This window comes from Manis pentadactyla, chromosome 5 (assembly GCF_030020395.1).
Source record: "Manis pentadactyla isolate mManPen7 chromosome 5, mManPen7.hap1, whole genome shotgun sequence".
NCBI classification, from domain to species: Eukaryota; Metazoa; Chordata; class Mammalia; order Pholidota; family Manidae; genus Manis; species Manis pentadactyla.
In genome coordinates this window covers 103,786,193-103,808,517 of record NC_080023.1, presented here as the reverse complement: position 1 = coordinate 103,808,517, position 22,325 = coordinate 103,786,193, and the positions used below count along the sequence as shown (strand labels likewise).

General features: G+C 36.7%; 1 protein-coding gene across 6 annotated transcripts in view; it reads left to right on the top strand.

Annotated features, from left to right (window-relative positions):
• Nucleotides 1–22,325, top strand: part of TRPC3 (transient receptor potential cation channel subfamily C member 3) — a 62,994-nt gene that overhangs the window by 30,987 nt on the left and 9,682 nt on the right. For 2 of the 6 annotated variants that reach the window (XM_036923003.2, XM_036923010.2), the window contains exons 5-12: nt 1,921–2,137; nt 3,443–3,676; nt 5,730–5,994; nt 8,756–8,951; nt 10,232–10,441; nt 11,748–11,795; nt 13,617–13,700; nt 21,628–21,703. In XM_036923003.2, the coding sequence (XP_036778898.2) occupies nt 1,921–2,137; nt 3,443–3,676; nt 5,730–5,994; nt 8,756–8,951; nt 10,232–10,441; nt 11,748–11,795; nt 13,617–13,700; nt 21,628–21,703 (1,330 nt within the window). The remainder of the gene's footprint in view (nt 1–1,920; nt 2,138–3,442; nt 3,677–5,729; nt 5,995–8,755; nt 8,952–10,231; nt 10,442–11,747; nt 11,796–13,616; nt 13,701–21,627; nt 21,704–22,325) is intronic. The other 4 variants (XM_036923004.2, XM_036923007.2, XM_036923005.2 and 1 more) reach the window with 4 other exon arrangements.

Here is a 22,325-nt window from a genome sequence, read left to right as displayed (position 1 = left end):
TATATAAACACTAAAGACTAAAAACTATCAATAATGAGAGAGCATGCATTAGAGCAACAATCATATCCCTTGCTGGGGGAAATTAATTGAAAAGCTTAGGTTTGTAAACGTTTGCCTCTTAGGACAGCTTAATTAGTTAAAATATTCTTTTGGACTTGAAGTGGGCATCTTGAAGTCCATTCATTTTTTATTTTCACTTGTAAAATGGTGTGGTAAACTCTTCCAAGCAGAGAAGGGAAAAGTAGATAACGAGTAGTTTCTGGAGCCCACATTTTTACCTGCTGTACACTACCTAGCCTAGGGTGAAAAGACCACCTAGCAAGATTCTCTCTGTGTACCCCATTACTAAGATAAGCACGCTGCTCTCTTTTCAAGTTAAAGTTTAAAGAGATCCATGTTTAGGAGAAACAGACTTGGCACCTCCCAAGAAATCACTATGTGCTGTGCTGGAGATGACTTACCCTGAATGTGCCTCTTTGCAGCTGTGGAACAGCACAGTGATATGTAATGTGTGGTTTATTTTTCTGTGTCTAATATGAAAAATGTAACATTTGTCTGTGTGCATTCACTGTGAATCTCAGAAACGCTTGACATTCTTTGGTTATTTGTTGACATCAAATTAAGGTTCTGGACATACAAAGATATTTGAAGTTACAGTCTTTTAAATGTGAACATTGGTACTTTTTAAGGTCACAGACTGAGTTTGAAAGTAGGGTTTGAGTATATAGCTTTGATAAATCTGTCAAATAAATATTTATCTTAACATTTACGCCAAATATTTGTCTTAATAAATAAAGAGGAGACTGGGCTGGCCTGTGAAAGAGGAACAGCCCTACTGCAGTGGAACCGAGAAACAGCTCACCTGAGAATGGGAGGGCAACTCATTTCAGGCTGTCAAAGACACTGGAGACTGAGTGTATTAAGCACAGTTGCAAACAGTGGTATTATCCAAATTCTTTAAGAAAGTGCATGTCAGGTTCCCCAGCAGTTCATTCCTTCAGAAGATTCTAAAAAACATAGACCTGAAAACACCTAGCTGTTGGACTGCAGAAACCCCTGGGACAGGAGGAATTGCTTTTCATTTCTACTAGAACATGGGGCTTTTAAGGACATTATGTCACATGGGATTTTAAAGGACTTACCTTAAAATAATTATAAACTGAACTTTAGAAATGCTTTGGTACTATTTATGTGATTTCCCAAACTCAGGGATGACCTTTAATTAAGTTAACCTACTTAGGGGTTTTAATTATTATGTTACTCCCTCTTCTCATTGGGATAGTAACAGATAAAATATTTATCTTGATTAAAATATATTTTGCCTCTTTCATATCATACAAAGTACAAATTGATTTTGGAACATTTAGAAGAGAGAACTAAAATTTACTTCTGCAATAGTAAGGGTTTTTGTTTTTTTATAATCTTCAAAGGGTTTATAATATGCTACCAACACATCACAGCATTTCAGTTATAAATGAATAAGTCTACAAACTCATACCATTTCACTTTTAAAGCAATAAAGAATTACATGTTACAAACTTGAAGTTTTTTTCCTGGATTCTAATCACTTGAGCATTGCGTAGTCTTGCATGTAAAATAAGAATAACCAGTATATGCCTTGTGATTTCCAGAAATGCATCTGTGAAAACAGTATGATACCTAAGACAAATTGGATATTTAGAGACAATGAAGTTTGAAGACTTCTTAAATTATCCTTGAAGGAAACAGAAGCAGAATTCTGCCCTTCAGAAACAGAAGCAGAATTTTGAAACTGTTCTCATTTTATCTATGTTTTCATCTTGTATAGTAATTTTCATAAGTTGAAGCCAAATTTTCTAAAGTAAAACTTCCCTCTCTTTCTCTCTCTCTCTCTCTCCTCTCTCTCTCTCTCCCTCCCTCTTTCTTTCTTTCTTATTACAGCTGGGGAAAATTCTGCGAAGCCCTTTTATGAAGTTTGTGGCACATGCTGCTTCTTTCATTATCTTCCTGGGCCTGCTTGTGTTCAATGCCTCAGACAGATTTGAGGGCATCACGACACTGCCAAATATCACTGTTATTGACTACCCCAAACAGATCTTCAGGGTGAAGACGACCCAGTTCACATGGACTGAAATGCTAATTATGGTCTGGGTACTTGGTAAGCCTTTTTAAGTATTCTAATATCTGCCAAAAATGATGTTTATATGTTTGTCATTTTATACTTAAAATGTTATTGTACATTTTAAGGTGACAACATCACTATTATAAGATAAACAGAATAGCAAAATAATTGAATACTTTGGCAGCTTGGTAATGCTAAAAGAAATCCCTTAATACTAATAAAAACTTTTATGAATAACATGAGCATTATTTTAAATATACCATGTTTCAGAAATCTAACTGCAATTATTGGGACAAATAATTTAAGTGAAATACTTGTGAAATAACTTAGTGGCTATTAACTGATTAAAGAACATTTATTGATTTAGTTTCGGAGGTTTTTTTTAGGAGCGTGTCCGTTTTCAAAATGTTTGTTCCTTCACCTCACGAGAACATTTTGAATAACTATGGTAAAGTAACCATTTTAAGCAATGAGAAAAAGAAAAATCAAGATTGGAAACAGTTTATCTATTAATCACTAATGCAAAGTCATTTTTGTCTACTTCTCTCTACTTCACCCACTGTTTCTGTTGGTATCTTTTTAGTTCCTGTATTAATAGGTTGGTTCTCCCCTCATTCACTCCTGTGGCTTCAACTTGGGTCAAGTAATTATTTTATGAATTTTATTTTGAGCCATTACACTTCTTTTTAAAGTTCCATATTTTTCCCTTACACGGTCAGGGCAAGTTGTTAAATTGGAATATTTTGTCCTCCTCTCCCAGAATGGCATATTCTGCTTTCAGTTTCTCCATAATGTCCTAGGGCCTCTTGCTTAAGGGTTTCTTCTTTTCCAGTGAGATTTTCACCTCCCAGAATGAAGCTGAAATGAGGAAGGAAGGTACAGGAAGGATATGTGTGTTCCTGGATGACTGGAAAACTGTTCTTATTAAAAGTCTGCAGTATGTTTGTCATTTAGGGGCTTATTTCTCCAGCAATCACTATGGTTTGATAATTAACCATTATGATTTTATAAAAAGGAGCACTCTCTCCTCTAAAAGTCTCATGGGATCAAATCGTTTGACCGGAAGGGCTTTTCTTGCTTATTTCTTCCCTCCTTCCTGCCTCTACCCCTCTGCATGAGTAGCACCATTTCTGGTGTCACAGGTAGAGTCATGTTTCTCCAAATTCTAAACTGGTGGAGTGAATCATTCCTTTAGTCCACACTCCTTTTTCTGTTTAACTCTGCCCAGGACTTCAGGGAGCTGTTTGGTCAGTCGGTGCTCTGTGGTGCCTAGTATGGTGCTTTACAGATGGGGCTTTTTCTAGATGGGGACTGACCTGTGCCCTCCATGTGTTGTGACAGGAATGATGTGGTCTGAGTGTAAGGAGCTCTGGCTGGAAGGGCCTAGGGAATATATTTTGCAGTTGTGGAATGTGCTGGACTTCGGGATGCTCTCCATCTTCATTGCTGCTTTCACAGCCAGATTCCTAGCTTTTCTTCAAGCAACAAAAGCACAACAATATGTGGACAGTTATGTCCAAGAGAGTGACCTCAGTGAAGTTACACTTCCACCAGAGATACAGTATTTCACTTACGGTGAGTTATTAGCTGCAGGGTCATCTGATGATTCAGGAAGGCTGTTGGAACCACACTGGGGAAGGAAATGCCAATAATGACTCTGTTTAGTATGAGGTTGTGTGTTGAATGTGTATGGGCAGTGGAGAGAACATGAGCTCTAGAGCTGTAGAAAACTGAATTCATATCAAGGTTATGACTCTTCCTTGCACTGTGACTTTGTTCAAGTTAATTTACTTCTCTGTGTCTCAATTTTCAAATCTATGAAAAGGTGTTGCAAGGTGGGAGAAAATTACTTTGAAGCCTAACAACATAATGACCCTTAATATTCTTAGGACATGAAATTGTCTTAGAAAGAAAAAAAGACAGCTTGATAAACTGCTTAGTGGGAAAGATGAGTCCCTGAGAGCATGAGTTGGAGTAGATAAAATAACAGAAGGTGCTAAACTGCTGTATAGGTGAAGTGAGCACAACCTCAGCAGAGGTAGGAGGTAGCAACTAAAGTGACCAAGAGAATGTAAGCTGTGGAAAGCCAGCGGAAATACCGTGGAGGATGTGGTGCTCCTCAACATGACATAGAATGGAATTCCTGCCAAATGTCTCTGTATCATGAAGAACAGGGATACCCCAGCTGCTATCGAGTGTGCAACGTTACTGATGCCTTCCTTGCCCAACAAAAACCAGTGTTACGTGTGTTAGTCTCCTTTCCTTTTCCTTGAGGCCAAACTGGGGAGCCACGATTAGTGAATTTTCATACTGTTGCAAAATCTTAAATCTGGAAAAGACTTGAGAAATTATTGCCTAACCCTCATGTTACAGAAAAGGGAACTCAGATACAGAGGTTAAATGTGTTTCTTCTGGTGGAGAACAACTCTTTATAAGTGGGATTAAGGCTTACATCATGATACGTACAGCAGCATTACTGAACAAGCCTCCAAAATGTAACATGCCATTTCACACATTGTGAAATTTTAACACGTTATCACTTACTGTTAGAAAGCAAAGTTTTTATATACCAAGAAGTCTGGATCAAATGAGCTGATATTTACCATTTGTAATTAAATAATTAGCTTACATTGCATTTTTGTGTAATGTATATCTTAACTATTTCAGCCTACTTATTTAAATTTATTCATATGTACCTAATGATTTTTATCTGGAGGGAAATTTGTGAATTTCAGGCTTCACTCATTATATGTGTGATTTTGATCAAGTTTTTAACCTTTCTAAGTCTTGGTTTCTGTATGCTTAATTAAAGGGTAATGATAACATCAAGTTCATAGGGGCACTGAAAGCACATTGTCTGGTGCATACTAAACATTCAATAAATGTTAATTTTCATTGTTGTTGCAAATGTCTATACAATACATCCATTCTTCTGGGAGTGACCCAGTTCACACAAAAGGAACCACATAGTGTTGCACTGACCTTCCAGGCAAACGAGTACCCAGTAACTGCTGTGAACTTATTAAGTAACTTTGAAAGAGGTGTGGGAGGGCCTCATTTAGAATTTATATCTAAAATGTTTGCACCTCAGTAGCATTTTACATTTACCAAGAGCAAGTTATATTGCTCAAATACCACATTGACAGCATCATTGTGATTCAGTGACAGTCTCACTTCTTGTAATACATTTTACTTGCATAAACTGTTAGGTGAGCTAATTTCCCTATGAGATATGGAAAAGAAATTTTGTGCCAGCTGAGCCCATAGGATGACAAACTAGCTGGTCAGTAGTCTTGTAACTGAGGGGACAAATTAATCAAGGCAGTTAGTTTGCATCCTGAACATGGTCTGTGTCTAATGAAGTGTTTTAACCTTTCTTCATCTTTGTACTTGATTCTGTTTCTACTCAATGTGAAGTCAGCTTAGTATCTTTATAATAGTGTTTCCTCCACTAAAAGAACCATATGAAGGTAGAATTCATGTTTCTGGACAGTGAATAAATCTAAAGTAGTTTCAACTGAGATAATACCCATGTACCTACAAGGCAGATCTTACTTCAGATATTTATTTTACAGAGTTAGCAATAAATGGAAAGTTGCATTTTTTAATCTCTCTCTCTTTTTTCTAGCCAGAGATAAATGGCTCCCTTCTGACCCTCAGATCATATCTGAAGGCCTCTATGCCATAGCTGTCGTGCTCAGCTTCTCCCGGATCGCATATATCCTGCCTGCTAATGAGAGCTTTGGACCCTTACAGATCTCTCTTGGAAGAACTGTGAAGGACATATTCAAGTTCATGGTCCTCTTCATTATGGTGTTTCTTGCCTTTATGATTGGCATGTTCATACTTTATTCTTACTACCTTGGAGCTAAAGTAAATGCTGCTTTTACCACGTAAGTAAAACATCTTCTGAAAAAGGTATAATGAAGAGAAATTCTAACAAGTCTAGATGAAGCAAAAACATTTTTCAGTGATAATAGCAAAGATATTTTAAGAGCAGAAAAAAATCCACCACAAACAGAGCTCATATGTAATTACATTGCTCCAAAGGCCTCATCTCTTTGAGCTAAATGAGTGTTTTTACCACAGAATGGATCAGATTGGAAAAATCCTAGGTGAGACTGGCTACTTTAAGAGAATTGGGTAACAAATTTTTAATATTGGATGTTTCTTACATTATGTATGACATTAAATTTAGTTTCATCCTTTTGTAGCCATTACTATAAATTCAAAAAAGAAGCATTGGCTTTTATTTTAATGTATCATTAATCAGTACAGGGAGCTGAGTAAGTAGAAATTGGAGCTAAATGTTGCACAGCCCACTCTAATGTTATAGCCCTTCCTGCCTCTGGTCACACTGGTTTCTGCACTGAAAACTCACCTTCCCCATGAAGACTTCCTGCTTAAGCCTCCATAGCCCCTGTTTTTTTCAGTCCCTCAGCATGGAGGTGTTCACACTGAGATCCTCTCTTACCCACTGGTGCTCAGTGGTGGGGAGGTGGGCCTTCCCGCTGTGCTGTGGGCCTTCCAGGTGGGGAGATCATAAACCTTCCCCGCCTCCCTCTGGACCCTGTAATACCACTGCCAGAAACAATCTGTACCTCCAGTAGTTTCCCTGTAGGCTAAATAGAATATCAAGCCAAGCATCCAAATTGTTTTGAAATGAATTTTTTCAAATAGTTATTATAGAGCAGGTCTTATGGGTGAAAGAGAACTGAAACTCACTTTATCATAATGAAAAAAAATCTGTTTAACCCAGCAGAAAAAGGACAGATCCTGCACATAAGAGTGCCACTTTGAACTCCATGAGAACTCATTTTATACAATACATTGTCTTCACAGTTCTGTGTGAGGACATAGTAGCATGATATAGCGACAAGAGCATAGGCTGGGAAATCAAGCAGACCTGGAAGTGAATGCAATCTCTGCTCTTTTCTAGCAGTGGCCTTTGGTTCAGCTACTTAACATTTCTCAGTGTTAGATTCCTTATTTTTAAAATAAGCCCAATAAGGTTTGGATCAGGTCATTGTGAGAATTATGTAAGTTAATTTATATAAAGCTGCTTGCCCCAGGCAGAAACTCTGGGACTGCCAATGTCCTTTTCTGATCACCATACCCCTCTCCCCACACTTACATATTCTTGGGAATCTGTATTCCCAAATTAGGGGCAGAAAGTTTTGCAAAGGAGCTGGAGAAAGGAGTCAGAGAATTTTGTGATCTGTTAAAATTAATGTTGGAACAAAGAGATTATGGATTTTCTTAGTCTCCTTATAGCATTTATGTGGTAACATCACATGATGAATGTTTCATTATAGCATAACTCTATAGGAAAAGGAACCTTCTATTCAGCCCTCTATTCCTGGGGTCTAGTACATGTTCTAGAACATAATAGGTGCTCCACCAACATTTGTTGAATGAGTGAATTAATTAATAAACTAGTACTAAAACCTACAAATCTATAGAACTGTTATTTAGAATCTTATAACAAATCAAAAAATGTATTATTTCCATAAATCTGTCTTTGAAAAGAGGACTTAAACTTGTGAAACCTCCTTTGTTATGGAATTCTACATGTGTAATTACTTAAGGATTATTTTTGCTCTTCACAGATCAGTGATTACAACTTGGTTATATGACAAAACCAGCCAAATTCAGTTGGCAAAGGTCATTTAAGGGATCTAAGTGGGTAATTTGTCTGGTGAGAGCCTAAATACTAATTGCTGTGATGGAAGAATCAGGAACTAGATTATGTAAATCAAGGGGAAAAAAAAGCACAGGAATTTCTCATTCTGCTGCCTCCTCTCCATTTCCAGTTAAGCATAATGTTTAGGTAGGTAATACATTCTTGTGGCAAAAATTCATGTAGAGCAGTGTCTACAGTGAAAAGCCTGTCCCCTGGCTCAGCCTGGACCCCAGTGTCCTAGTTCTCCTCAGCTCCCAGAGGTAATGGCTTCTTTTGGATACTTTCAGAGATACTTTTTTGCATAAACAAGAATATAATTATTAGTATACCTTTTTTATTCAAATGGTAGACTATTCCACACTTGCCACATCTTGTTTTCTCCACTTAGTAGTATATCTCAGATATTATTTTATATAAACACATGAAGATGAATCTGTCTCGTTTTTCACTAGTGGCTGCATAACAATCCATTAGATTGATGTACCAGAATTATTTACCCACTCCTCCATTGATGGGTATTTAGGTTGTTTTCATTCTTCCCTATAGCCATAGTTCAAGAAATATGTTTGTACATACTTTTTTTGAAGTGGGTATACAATATTAGTCCTGACCTTGTTCTTCTCCAGAAACCCTGATATAAATTTCTAAACCACCTACAAAATCAAACCCCAAACTAACATCCTTCTAGGAGAAAGGAATGAGTATTATGGCTTTTCCCTTGTTGAGTTCAGAGAATTTTTACCAGATTGTAATTTACAGAAAACCTAGGCATTAGCACCATTTAACCACCAGCTCCTGAAAACCTAATAGGATGACTACTATTAAATATTGTTATAAAATAATTGTGCTCGGGGTTTATTATGATGGTATTTTATGATGACGTTTTACATCTGTACACTATTCAGACCCTAACATGTTTTTAATACTGAAAACTGTTAATTTACTTACTGTGTCCCTTATTCTTTTTACAGTGTAGAAGAAAGTTTCAAGACTTTGTTTTGGTCTATATTTGGGTTGTCTGAAGTGACTTCTGTTGTGCTCAAATATGATCACAAATTCATAGAAAATATTGGATACGTTCTTTATGGAATATATAATGTAACTATGGTGGTAGTTTTACTCAACATGCTAATTGCTATGATTAATAGCTCATATCAAGAAATTGAGGTAAGCCTGCTTTCTATTCATGCTATCTTTGCCATCCTGTTCTAAGAGGAAACTCCTTCTGCTTTTATGCCCTCTGGGGGAGCTCCAGCTCATGTAAACAAAGAGGCTTCTCCCTACACTGAGAGAACTTGAGCCTTTCTTGGTATTTGCTGCTTGGTATTTGGTCATACAGCTCCCGGTGTCTCCTAGGAACACAGTCGGGGCCCGCATGAATTTACCATCACACTGCCTTCTCTCAGGGTACATTTCAGAAGTTTTTAAATCAGTGGCTGTAGGAAAATTATTCTCTCTGACAGATTCTAGTAGAAGAATTTCTAGATGTCTGACAGATACTGATAATGTTCTTTATCCAGCCAGAATCTTTAGTGTTCTGAAAGTCACTTTACTTTTTGTCTTTGATTGGTCTTGGCCAGGTTCCTTCCCTCATTGTATATATGTTTTCTTACGTCCTCCAGTTCAATGTTCAGTGTCTCTTTAGGGCTTTGCTGTTTTTAAGTCCACTGAGTCTCTTGGTGTGTTTTAGAAACATATAAGATGGTGTTCTCAAAGCAGAAGTTAAGTCCTCCAGAAATGAGACCCATGGTACTCAGAACACCTGCTTAGGTGTGCTAACGGCAGTCTGGGTGGGGTGAAATGGGAGCCAACTTCTTCAACCCCTGGGCCCCTCATCTTCCTTTCTCCTCTCCATTCTTTCTGCCTGTTGGGATGGTTCTGCCCATCCATGGGGCAGCAGTAAGGACAAAAGAGATAGAAGACAGGAATAAGCCACTGAGGGCCTTATGTGACATTTGAGGTCATATGACAGAGACATACACTCCAAAGTGCAACTCACCTGAGTGCTTTTTTATTTTTCCTTTGCCCTTGGAGTATAATATGCTGTATCTACAACCTGGTTTGGATGTGTCTAGGTGAGAAGGGAAGGTGAATAGAAAATGCTGAAAGTGCAGAATTGGTGAGGGTGGGAGGGATGAATTAATCTTTTCATGCTTTGTTGTCCTTTGTTTTTGCTTTGGGTTTTTTTGGATGGAGGACAGGAAATTCTCAAATTTAGTGGATACAGACAGAGGCATATGGAAGAGAAAAAAAAAATGAGTATCACCAGAGTGATACTCAGAATACTACCTAAGTCCATAGAAACTATATGCAGATACATGTATATAAGTTACTTACCTCTTTCAAAAGTATAATTTAGCTTCATTGTAAGACCCTACTGGAATAAATTACTAAAATACTTAGTGCTTTAAATGAGTTCTTATTTCTTTTCTGTTTTTGTGACACAGGATGACAGTGACGTAGAATGGAAGTTTGCTCGCTCAAAACTTTGGTTATCTTACTTTGATGATGGAAAAACATTACCTCCACCCTTCAGTCTGGTTCCAAGTCCAAAGTCATTTGTTTATTTCATCATGCGGATCATTAATTTTTCCAAATGCAGAAGGAGACGGCTGCAGAAGAATATAGAAATGGGAATGGGTAACTCAAAGTCCAGGGTAGGTATTGAAAACTTACAAAGACCCTAAGATAAATGTTTTGTCTTTCTCCTTGTCTTTTGATGTCAGTTCAGTAATTTTTACGTGTGAACTTAGATGATGTTGAAAGTTAACTGTCCTTTCCATAGTCTTTCATAGACTAATACTTAATATTATCATGGTTTTTCAAGAAGTCACTTAGTCTATGCCTTGCTTTTGGTCAAAATTTTATGTAAACTACCAGACTAAAAACAAGCAAAAAACTTTTTCAAATTGTCAAAGTAAACAGAAAAGTTCTTGTCTATTTTGTGCTCCATGCTTCTCAACTGTTGCTACTCACATTTCCCTCTTGGTTGTGTATAGTTCACCACCATCATTTTCTTTTTATTTGTAGAAACCCTTTATTGGGCTAAATTATCTTTTTCTTTTAATGTTGTAAAATTAATACAAGCCTAAAAGCATCCTCAAATCCTAATCATAAATATCCCTTTTATAAATAATCAAGGATGGTTTGTCCTCTTTTTTTATAAGTTACTTACCTCTTTCAAAAGTTGTCCCAGTTGGGTCATACTTTTAACAAAAATGAGCTTCATGGTAACTTTATTATCATGAACTTAATGTTCAGAGAAAGAATTGGTATAGGAAACAGAAGGAGATGCGCAGAACCTCATGTAATAGGGAGCAAGGAAGGTAGGAGCAAATGTGTAGGGTTAAAATATAATTTTTACCTGAAGTTGGGGTAATGGTCTACAGCCATCACACCCTGGGAGCCCACAGATAACAATGCTATGTCCTTAAAGCACAGGCCTTCCTGAACAGAGGTAGGTATTTTTTCTCAGTTGAAGCTGATGAAAAAGAGACTGGATTAGTGCAATTTAATTTCTCACTTTTTAAAATTGTTGTGCATTCCCAAGGTTTGTAATATCCTGGCATCTTATTTCCTTAAGAAGAATTTCTTAATTATGATTTATTACATCTTATTTCTCTATTTCTTTTGACTGTTTTTTTATTTGACCAGGATGTGGGCTCTTGTGGTTATGAGGTTGCAGGGCAGGGATTGGCTGCACCATCCCATGACTTCAGGTAATGCCCTGTATGTATACAGTGAGAAGCAGTACAATGTAAGGAAGAGAGCTTCAGTGTTACACCTGGATTTGAATTCTGATGCTTATGGCTTGTTAGCAAGTAACATGGGGAAGTCACTTCATCCTCTGAGCCTTAATTGTCTCATCTGAAAGATAGAAAATTTCATAGGGTTATTGCAAGGATGGTCTGAGATGTACAAGTTACAGCCTGAACAAATATCAGTGCCCTTCCTCATTCACAGTTTACAAAGTGCTTTGCTGTACATTTGAACCTCATGCAACACTGTGAGGTAGGTATTATTATTATTCCCATTTTATAGATAAGACAACTGAAGCTATAAAAATAACTTGCTTACTCGAAGTCACAGGCTCTAGCCAGTGTGGGGTTGGTGCGTAATTGGAGTTTTCCAGCCTCAGACGCCTCACTCTTTTACTGCACCTAGCTGCCTCCTGTTCTGCGGCTGCTGCACCTCCTCAGCAAGGCCTGTACCTTCTGCTGCAGAGTAGCCCATCTCTTCAAGGGGCCAGGCTCTCAGTACCCGTCCTGGGCAACTCCTGCTCCTGCTGAAATTGACTTTGTTTTGATGGCGCTTTGCTGCTCTCAGGATTTACTAACTGAGGCTTTGTTATTTAAAAAGGAAACCTCTCCAGCATGAGAAGTCGTTGTAGCTCTTGCACTTCAACTTCACACCTTAAAGTTTTCTTTCTATGGACAACTGATCTTACTGAAATTATTCCTGACACCGTCATAATGTAGAAGGGGACAGATTCGAACTCAGCTTAAGAAGAGCACATCCAGATGGCTTGTGGTTACCTAGACCCCCCATAAAGGAAATGCAGCTTGCTCAGAGCAAAGCAAAGGGAGCAGAAGTGCTCCGAGTCAGGTGCCCTGTCCTCTGCACTGGCAGGAAGAATAGCTTTTTTCAGAAAGGCTGCTGGAAATAGAAGGAAGGTGGGGCTGATCTCTCAGGAGCCACTCTCCTTTGACTTCCCAGTCTTACCAAATCTGGTTAAAAACTGCCATTTCAATTGTATTTTTCAAATTGTACATGGAGCTATTTAAATCTCTTCAGTCTTATTCATATTCATAGATACTCTCTGTGTACTGAATTTAGTAAAATTTTGGAGAAATCATGTTTCTGTTTCTCTGTTTTAGAAGAGAGGAAGGAGCCTCAAGAAATCTTTGCCAAACTGTTCAGCTAACCTCAGTCAACAATCAGATACTGACCTCCAGTGACAAAATGGAGAATTAACTCTGTTGGCCAAAATATTTTCCTGGCATGATTTTAAGAGAACAGGCCAGGATGGCCCTTGCCTATAGGTGCCACTTCCTTCCTCCATAGATCCCACGCCTACCTGAGTTGTGATGGTGGGAAGTCAAGTAGTGGGGTGAATACATATTTTTGGGTAGGGGGCCCTGCCTTTGAATCACACTTCATAGGTAAGCAGCTTGCTGCAAATAAGAGGGAGGCCCTGCTCTTGCATGGGGGTAAACAGTAGTGGTACACTTCTGTTGCTTCCTGTTCTACCCACTGAAAAGTTAAACCTTAAAATAGAGAGCAAAGAAAAAGAAAACCAAAATTCTTTAGCCCAAGTCTCTCCGAAATCATGAACCTGGCTCAGCATAAGGCCAAGGTACTTAGGAAGACTTGTTATTTTGGCTCATATAATGTTACGAAATACCAAATGATACCATCCAAACTGGTGGTGTGTTTCTGTTCAACTATAGGAGAGGAACATAGGCTCAGAAGCAGATAGACTCACTTCTATATGACTTCACCTTCTAGATGTCGTGGATACATTTTGATAAGTATGCAAGGTCCCCGTGAACAGTTATGTTTGGCATAAGCTAAGTTTTTAAAACATTTTTTCAATTACACTGTTTTACTACCATACATCTTGCCAGCATTTTGACACAGGTGGGCATGTTGCTCACATTAATTTTTATTTTTGGAAATATATTAAATCACTTACAAAATTCAACTTCCACAAAATGTTCCTTGGAAATGTGGACTCCAGAAATGTAATCAAGGAGAATAAAGTAGATTATTTATTTTTGATTTCCAAATGAATGTATTCTAATTTACTAGGTTAATTGTATTTTTTCCTAGTTAAACCTCTTCACTCAGTCTAACTCAAGAGTTTTTGAGTCACACAGTTTTAACAGCATTCTCAATCAGCCAACTCGTTACCAGGTAAGCATTATTAGACATACCTCTTTATCTGTATATAATTCCATATATGTTCTCTGTGTTCATGTGTGTGTATTTGGGTGTCTGAGTAGAGAGTAGAATTATATTCTTCTGATGGACTATGAGGGAGGAACAGAACTAAGAAACTAGTATCTTAATTGGAGGGGCCTTAGGAAATCAGAGTCCAAGTCCTTCAATTTTTTGTAGAGGAAGAAAATTCCTTATTAATATTGAAAGCAAAAAATTGCCACAATTTCCAAAGAACACTTTCATGTACCTTGAGCTGGAGAAACCAGGGGGACGAATGGGATATTAGGAGAATAATCCTCTTGCAGTATGAAGACTTGATACATTTCTCCAAGTAATTCATTGTCAAGTAGATTCTCAGTCTATCCTGTTTCATCAATACTCCTTTAAAATATCTTTTGCATTGTGATGTTGGATGTGACATTTGAACACTATTTTCCAACTCAGAAGAGGTTATATAATCCTCTGTTTTCTATCTGGTTGATCATTTTGAATGTCAAATCTTTAGATTCCTGATATGTACAAGATCAAAAGAATGTGGATCAAGTGATTTTTATAATGACTGGTGATGTCAGTTAATGGGTATAATTGTCTTCTTGACAAGTTCTCTTGGAAGTTGCAAATTCTGCAAAATTTCTTGGCACACTGAGTGTCAAAACCTTACTTTTAATCGATACATTATATTCCATGATGTGGTTGTATTTAATGTATCAGTCTTCTACTGATGGAAGTATGGCTCTCAAAAAGTGACAGAGAAAAAGAAACTGAGGGGAAAAGTCTCAGTCAGCTCTCAAAGTTTGCACACCAGTCAAATGTCATAGAAATGCCTTGCTTACATTTAGATAAAATGTCTTTATTATGAACTCCATGAGTGATAATAACAGTTGGTTTAGTTGTCATGGATTTTTGTTTCATGCAGTATGAAGGTATGACTTACCTTAAAGAAATTCCAGATCTTAATTGGCTAAATGGGGACTTTTCCTTCAGTGTGGTGACCTTTGGGATACACTAGTTTTAATGTGCTACCACAGCTTAGCATATTTTTGGAAAATCTCTAAAAAATTACTTTTATAATTAGTGTATATGTCACAATTTTTGCTTTATTTTTTCTCATTACTGAACTCAGCTCATTATTCACCCTATTAATAAGAATCAATGCCTTGTGACTTTATATTTTCTTCTAAAATAGTCACATCCACATGTCAAAATTCATCAAGGTACATACTAGGATTTGTGCATTTTAATGCATGTACCTCAATTTTTAAAAAAAGTTACATCCACCTTCAAAAACCCAGGGCTATCACCAATCAGTTCACCTTGTGTGTTTTGCACCCAAATGAGTGTTTCCTCTCTAATACAATTACTTCAAAGACAGAGATTCCAATGTGCCTCCAGGTGCAACAGAGGAAGAGTTTCAAAAATGCTTTCATTGATGGCAGTATTATTTATATTTACACTGATTACTACTAGCATGTTGAGGTACTTTTTGTTATGTGTGTAATGAAGTTGTTGAAAAGCTAGGGATGATTTTTCTGGAGAACATAGACTTGGAGGGATAGCTATGATTGAATTCTGCTGATGAATACTTGTGCTAGTTCACGTTAAAAGTACACAGATATGCTAAGGTGTCATGGGAACTTTTTGTAAGAACCCACAGAAGTTGGGCTGTAGTTTCTTGGGTCTTATTCTCTCTGGTGTCTTTGTGGCAGCTCTGCTTTAACAGCCGTCTTTGGCTTGGGAACACCTTTGGCCCAGATAGTGTTGGGCCATCTTTGACTACCTTGGGACTATCTTTGGCCCATATGGTGGTATCCAGCCCAATCCATGAAGGCTACTATAGCTGGCTTGGTTTTACTGGAAGAACATAGCGATTTTTCTCTAGCGGAGGCTGTATGAGGCATTCACATTAAGCTCCACTCACAATGAGCTTCAGGAGACGTTCAGGACACCCTTGATTATGCATGGTCCCAGGTTAGGACACAGATATACAGTCCATGCCTTCAAAGATCTCTCCCCTGAAATGGAAGGGCAGCACTGAGGTGGGGAGTAAAGGAAGGAAAGAAAGTAGGTGAACATTCACACAACCCTGTGATATGGCTGTGTTAGGGGAGGCATTGTGTATTTTCCTCGGTTTTGTCCCCCACCACAACAAAGAATTGAAGGGCAGAGACATGGTAATGAAGCAGGGTAAAAGTTTCATTTAGAGTTACTTAAAGAGAGAAAAAATACAGAAAACCTCAGGGAGGAGAGGCTCCTTGAAAGGTTTAGGATTTATTTAAAGAGATCAAGTGCACACTTGGAGAGAGGGGAGTGTGAGCTACTTCATAGAAGAGGCGTGCTGAAAGGTTGAGATAAAGTTTTAAGGCTATGCACTTAGAAAGTGCAGGCAACCTCAGAGAGAGGAGTGTACCTAAGGGTTTAGGGTGTGGGGTTTTAAAGGTGGTTGAGGATTTTCAGGGAAGTGACAGAGGGCCAGGTGTGGACCTGCCAAATGGTCTCAGAATGTTCATCTTTGATAAGACATTAAGTTTCTTCTTTTTTAACTTAACACAAGAAATATACTGCTTTGATTCCTTTCCAGGATATCAGCTTCTGTCTGGAAGCATATCAATCAAGACTGTCTGCCTTGCCTCCAATGTGGGCTGAGCCACCATCCATTTGATTAAAATGCAATCTTAGCTTTAAGATAAAATTTTTCCTGAATAAGCTGGGCCTTTTAGCAGGTGCTAAAGTACATGTTCTAATTGACACAGTGAAACATAGGCTATGCTGAGATACTTTTCTTTATCTGGAGAGTATTCAAACTTCTAGGTCAAGTTGCTCTTGGCCTTCAAGCTTTTTATTTTTGAACTGGTTAACTCTTTGAGTCCCTTCTAGTGGGCTTATGGGCCTTAATGTCTTTCCACCCCTCTCATATCTGTTTTCCTGCCTAACAGCTGTGCAGTATAGGTGAAATATAAATAAAATGGTATGGAAACTTGGGGAAACCTCAAGGAGGAGAACATTTGAAAGACAATCAAGCAGAGGAAAAAATGAATTTAAATTCTCTGTTTCTTTAGAGAACAGAACTTGAACCAGTGGTTAGAAGGTATAGTGAAACAGATTTTGGCGCAATTTGTATTGTTTCTTTTATAGCTACAGTTATCGAATAATAGATTTGAGCAACTGTTTGGGAAGAGCACGCTCTCAATCATGGATGTTTATTCAGAGACTGAGCAATGGTGATCTGTCAGGGCATCTCATAATGAGTCATGAACATCTGAAAGATACGTAACTTCCAAGGTCCGTCCCCTTTCTAAAGTTCTTCTCTCTACTTCTAGTTCTTTAAGTTGGCCCAAATCAGTCTCATTACCTTACATTCATACTTTATAGATTCCTCATATTCATATTATAGGACCTACTGATGATGGTCAAATTTGGCTTCTCTGGACTATTAAATGAGAAAAGGAATGTTAAAGTACCAGATAGAGTACTTAGCAATTGTTAGTTGAATTTGAATGAGTGAAAAATGAGCAAGTGAAAAGAAAAGCTTTCATACTATTAGGGAAGGAAGGACTGGCCCACATATCAAAGCACCACATCTCAGTCCTTTTCCCAGTCTTAATGGCTGAGAAGTGAATTTAGATTTGTTTGCAAAAGCTAGTGTTTAGGTAAGTACCAAGTAGCTTGCCATACCATGGACAGAGAAAATCCATAGCCGCTCTACAAAGTCACTATGTCTACCTTAAAGAGTGATTCACAGTATCATACCAAGAAATCTGAAGAATTATTGGGGATTTGTGGAATGTGGAAGTTAAGCTCTAGACTTCTGGTGCATTAGTTAGCAATTTGACCAAGAAGGGGAAAAGATGAATCTGTTATTGGTCAATTAAATTTTTGGTACTGGTTTTGATTAAAGAATCAGTTGGAAATTTAGTTAATGGTAATGTTATTCATTTCATGAGTTTCATGATCCTTGCTTATAGCACCATCATTATGAAGATCAGCTTATCAAGATTTGCTTTACAGAAGCATAAATGATGAGAGAATAATAGATTAATTGAGCACCTACTATTTACCTGTATTATAAATAATTTACCTACATTTATATAATTTGCTTGTATTATATCTTTTACAAGTAAGATTCTAACATTTCCATTATATAGAGTAGGTCACCAAGGTTCTACAGTTTCTAAATAATGGAGTCACATTCAAATCCAGGTGATTTGTGCTTGCAGCCTGCTTTCTTAATGGCTAAGCAGTACCGCCTAAGATTCACCATACAGGCTACCTAATAGAGTACAAATGGATAACTTTGCCCCTTCTCTGAGCTGCCTATCATTTTGGAATTCACATGAGTTATCTTTCCAGCATGAACTAAGGATGAACTATTACCTGTGGAAATAGTGATTTCAGCCCAACATCAGCTGTCTTCTTGCCTTATTGAGAAGCTCAAATTTAGTGCAATGGTGGCTAAGTATATTTAAGTAATAAATATTAAGGGGAAATTTTTAGTGGGATGTATGGGAAGCTTAAAACACACTGAATATTAAAGGGAAAGAATTTAAGCCTGTACCCATAACCATAATTTTCCTTGTAGTTTAAAGATGAAATGAAGATGAATATGCCTACGTATTTGTTTAATCCCTTCAATGAGGGACTTTAATCTGAGTTGCTTTGTACAAGATATTTCTAGGGAACCTGAATTCTATGTGAACTTTAAAAATATATTTTATTTTCCTATCATCTTCCTTTCTGGCAGTAAATGTAAGTTTTCATGGATGTTTTGTAAGCATAGTTTTGTATAATGTTAAGTAAAATTTTACAGAATATGGTATTAAGGAATGTGGGTAGTGATATCTTAGTCTTGAAACTTTATAAACAATATTTACAAGAACTAAGTTTTTCGAAGCAGGAACTAGGCTTTTATATGCATTTAATTATATAACCTGCACAATCCTTTAAGAGTATTTATTGCCCCTATTTTATAGATGAGAAAATGGGAGCTTAGATAATTTAAACACCTTAAGTTCAGTTAATAAAGGGCAAATTCAGAGATTTAAAAAAAATTTTTTACTCCAAACCCATTCTGCTTCACCTAAATTTTTAAGCAGTTTTATTTTTTGTATAGATAGGATTTCTGATTGATTCTAAACAAGACCCTTATAATCCCTGAGTTATTCTCAGTTTCTCTATCAGCTAAAGTTTTTATAAGGTTACATTCATTACAACCCCATTCATGTAAAAAGTTGTAAAATGTCTTAATAGTCAGATTTATCAATCCTTTCCTCTAGGTTATCCGTTCCTTTATCTTTTCCAAGAAATATTTCCCTATTCATTTCAAAATTTTGCTTTTCATGTTTAGATCTTTTGTTCATTTGACTTTTTAAAAAGTGTTTTATATATAATGTGAGGTAGAGATCTAATTAGAACTTTTCCATATGGATAGTATGTTGTCTCACCACTAATTTGGTAGTCTTCTCTTTCCCACCAATTTGTGTAACTGTCTTTCAAGCTGCTTTTAACTAATACATATTTCTTTGTATTTTCTTTCTATAAGAATCTGCCTTCACTGTCCCCTAAATTTAATTAGATCCCTGACATGTTCCATCATCATAGTGAATGTTTCCAGTGAAATTTCCTGGCGTAGGGATTGTGTTCACTGTTGCTTCCCCAGCACCTAGTATGGTACCTGCCTCAGAGTTGGCTTTCAGTAAACATTTGGTGAATGAATGAATTAGTCCACCAAGATCTACCCTGAGTCTTCCCTGGGGTCTAGATTCCACAGAATTCAATAGGTTTTCTATTTTACTGTAACTGGAAAGATCGACTTTTCCTTCTCAATAGCCTGAGCTCCCTCCAGAAATTTTGAGTCATCCTAGACTTCTCCCTTTTACTGACTTAGACATCTAATGGGTTACTTAGCTTCATTAATTTCTGCTTCTTTAAAATTGACATGTACTTTCCATTCCCACTATACCTTCATTTTAGCTCAAGCCTTTTTTCCCCTTTTCTTTATTATATTTTTAATGTGATATTGATATATGCATACAAATATGCATAACACATAATAAATTATAATCACAGGCATATCTCCGAAGCCCGCACTTGCCTGAAAATGATAACATTATCTTTTCATTGCCTCTAGTTGGCTGCTGCTCTCTAGCCCAACCCCTTGCCTCCTCCTAAGGGGTAATTGCTATCCAGAAGTTTCTCATTCTGTTGCTCTAGTTTTCTTTTCAAATATAGGCTAATTGCATATAGAGATAGTCCTAAAAAGCATTATGTAAACTTACTTGTTATTGAGCTTTATTAGAATAGTTACATGCTTGTGAAGTCCACAAGTTGAATTTTTCATTTAACATTTGTGCTTCTAAGATCTAGCTGTACTGCTGTGACTATGGCTTACTAACTTCATTAATTAATTTCATTAATGAACACCGCGGGATTACATTGTATGGTATACCATACTTTGTCTGTTTTCCCCTTGATATTTGTTTAGATTGTTTCCAGTTTTGTTTTGCCTTTCTTTTTCTGTTTTGGACAAGATTGCTATAAACATTGTTGTTTCTGTCTTTTGTTCCACATAGTAAACTTTCTCTGAGCTCTGTACATAAGAGTGGATTCTCTGGTGAAAGGGTATGCAAATGTCATCTTTAACAAATAATGCCAAATTGCTTTTCCAAGCTGTCTATTTATACTCATGCCTGTACAGTGTAATAGTTTCCATTGATTCATATCCTTTCCAACACTTGGCATTATAAGATTTATTTTTTGCTTTTTAGATCTAAAATTATATCTCCTTTTATTTGCAATTTGTATTTTCCAAGAAAAGTGTTTGAGGTTGTTTTATGTGTTTGTTGACCATTCATATTCCCATTTCTGTGCAATGTCTGTCTTTGCCCATTTTTTTCTATTGGGTTAATTGAGGTTTTCTTATTGAATTAAATTTCCTCATGTATTTTGGATCCACATTCTTCATCAGTTATAAGTTTTGCCAATATTTTCTCCCAGTATGTAGCTTGCCTTCTCACTTTCCGTATGGTATCTTTATAAATAGAAGTTTCAATGACATTTTAATTGTAATGAAGTTGAATTTATTGATCTGTTCTATTGTAATTAGAATTTTTATCTTGTTTAAAAAACATCCAGCTCTATACTGAACTTATATGTTCTCCTTCACTTTCTTTTAAGTTATTTAAAAGGTTTGTCTTTCATATTTAAGATGTATGTGGAATTAATTTTTGTGTGTATGGTATGAAGTAGGGCTCTAATCTTTTCCATGTGGTTAACAATTATCCCATAAAAGCATTTGTTTAGACTGAAATATATTCACAATATATATTACTACAAGAAGAAAGCATATACTATAATAGAATATATGGTATTTAGAAAACATAAAATATAATACATAGTAATTAGTATGTATGCAATTGAAAGAAAAGATATTGGCACCAAAATGACAACAGTGATTATTTTTGGATAGTGAGATAATTGATGACTTCATTTATTTCTTTTGTTCTTCTCTGTATTTTCCAAATTCTCTGTATTGAACATATAGTCATATACTTTTTTAAACAGTGAGAAATAAGGTAGTGTCTATAGATGATAATGTAGTATCGACATACCTTAAAAAGAAATCATTAGTTGAAAGAAACTGCGAATTGAAATCTTCCAACTTTTTTTAAAGCTTCTTCCATTGGATAGGGGAGTTGAGGAGAATGGGGATTATGCAGTTAAGAGTCAGTACTAGGTGAAAAAGGATTAAGTTCTGAAATCTGGCTGATACTTCTATAAATAGTTATATAAAATTTCTCTCCCCTGAATTGTGTTTGCTTTACAGGTATGTAGGGCTCTTTGGAGAATAGATCCAGTTTACTTATGTGTATCATTGGTGACATAGTCATTTCTTTTTATCCAACAGCAGATAATGAAAAGACTTATAAAGCGGTATGTTCTGAAAGCACAAGTAGACAAAGAAAATGATGAAGTTAACGAAGGTAAGCATCTCCAACTTGAGAAACATCCTTTTACAACTAGCTTAATGAACTTGAAAAACTTCATATTGAAGGACACTAAAAATACAGTCTCAGGTAACAGTTTGAATTCCTCTAAGACTGAAAGGGGAACCTTATGTTACTTCTAAAACTCAGTCTTCTTAAAGAAACATTTATTGAAAGTGTCAATCAGAGACAATTTATATCTACCCAGAATGCCCTGGTGCTTAGAATGTAAAGGCTGACATCTTTCTGGGAGTTTTAAAACTACTACAGTATATAAGGTAATCCGTTTCAGTGAGTTTACTTAATATTTTTCCAATGATGCAGATAAAATAATGGTTGGCTAAAACTGAATCCACATTTTTTCAGAAAAATATTTACTTTCTTGTCTAGAGAAAGATCTCAAAACCATTTTTCTCATCTGGGAGTTTCTCTTTTGCCCCTCATTTTCCCCTTTGGCTCCTTACTTAAATGTGCCTATTTTTCTAGGCATTTCCTAGGCAGGGCATCTGTCTGGACTATAAAAATTTTTCCATCAGGGGCTTGGAGGTAGACCAAAGCACCAGTCCAAAGTTGGAAAAAAATGATACTGGGAGAAATGTTGCCCTAAAAACGTAATCTA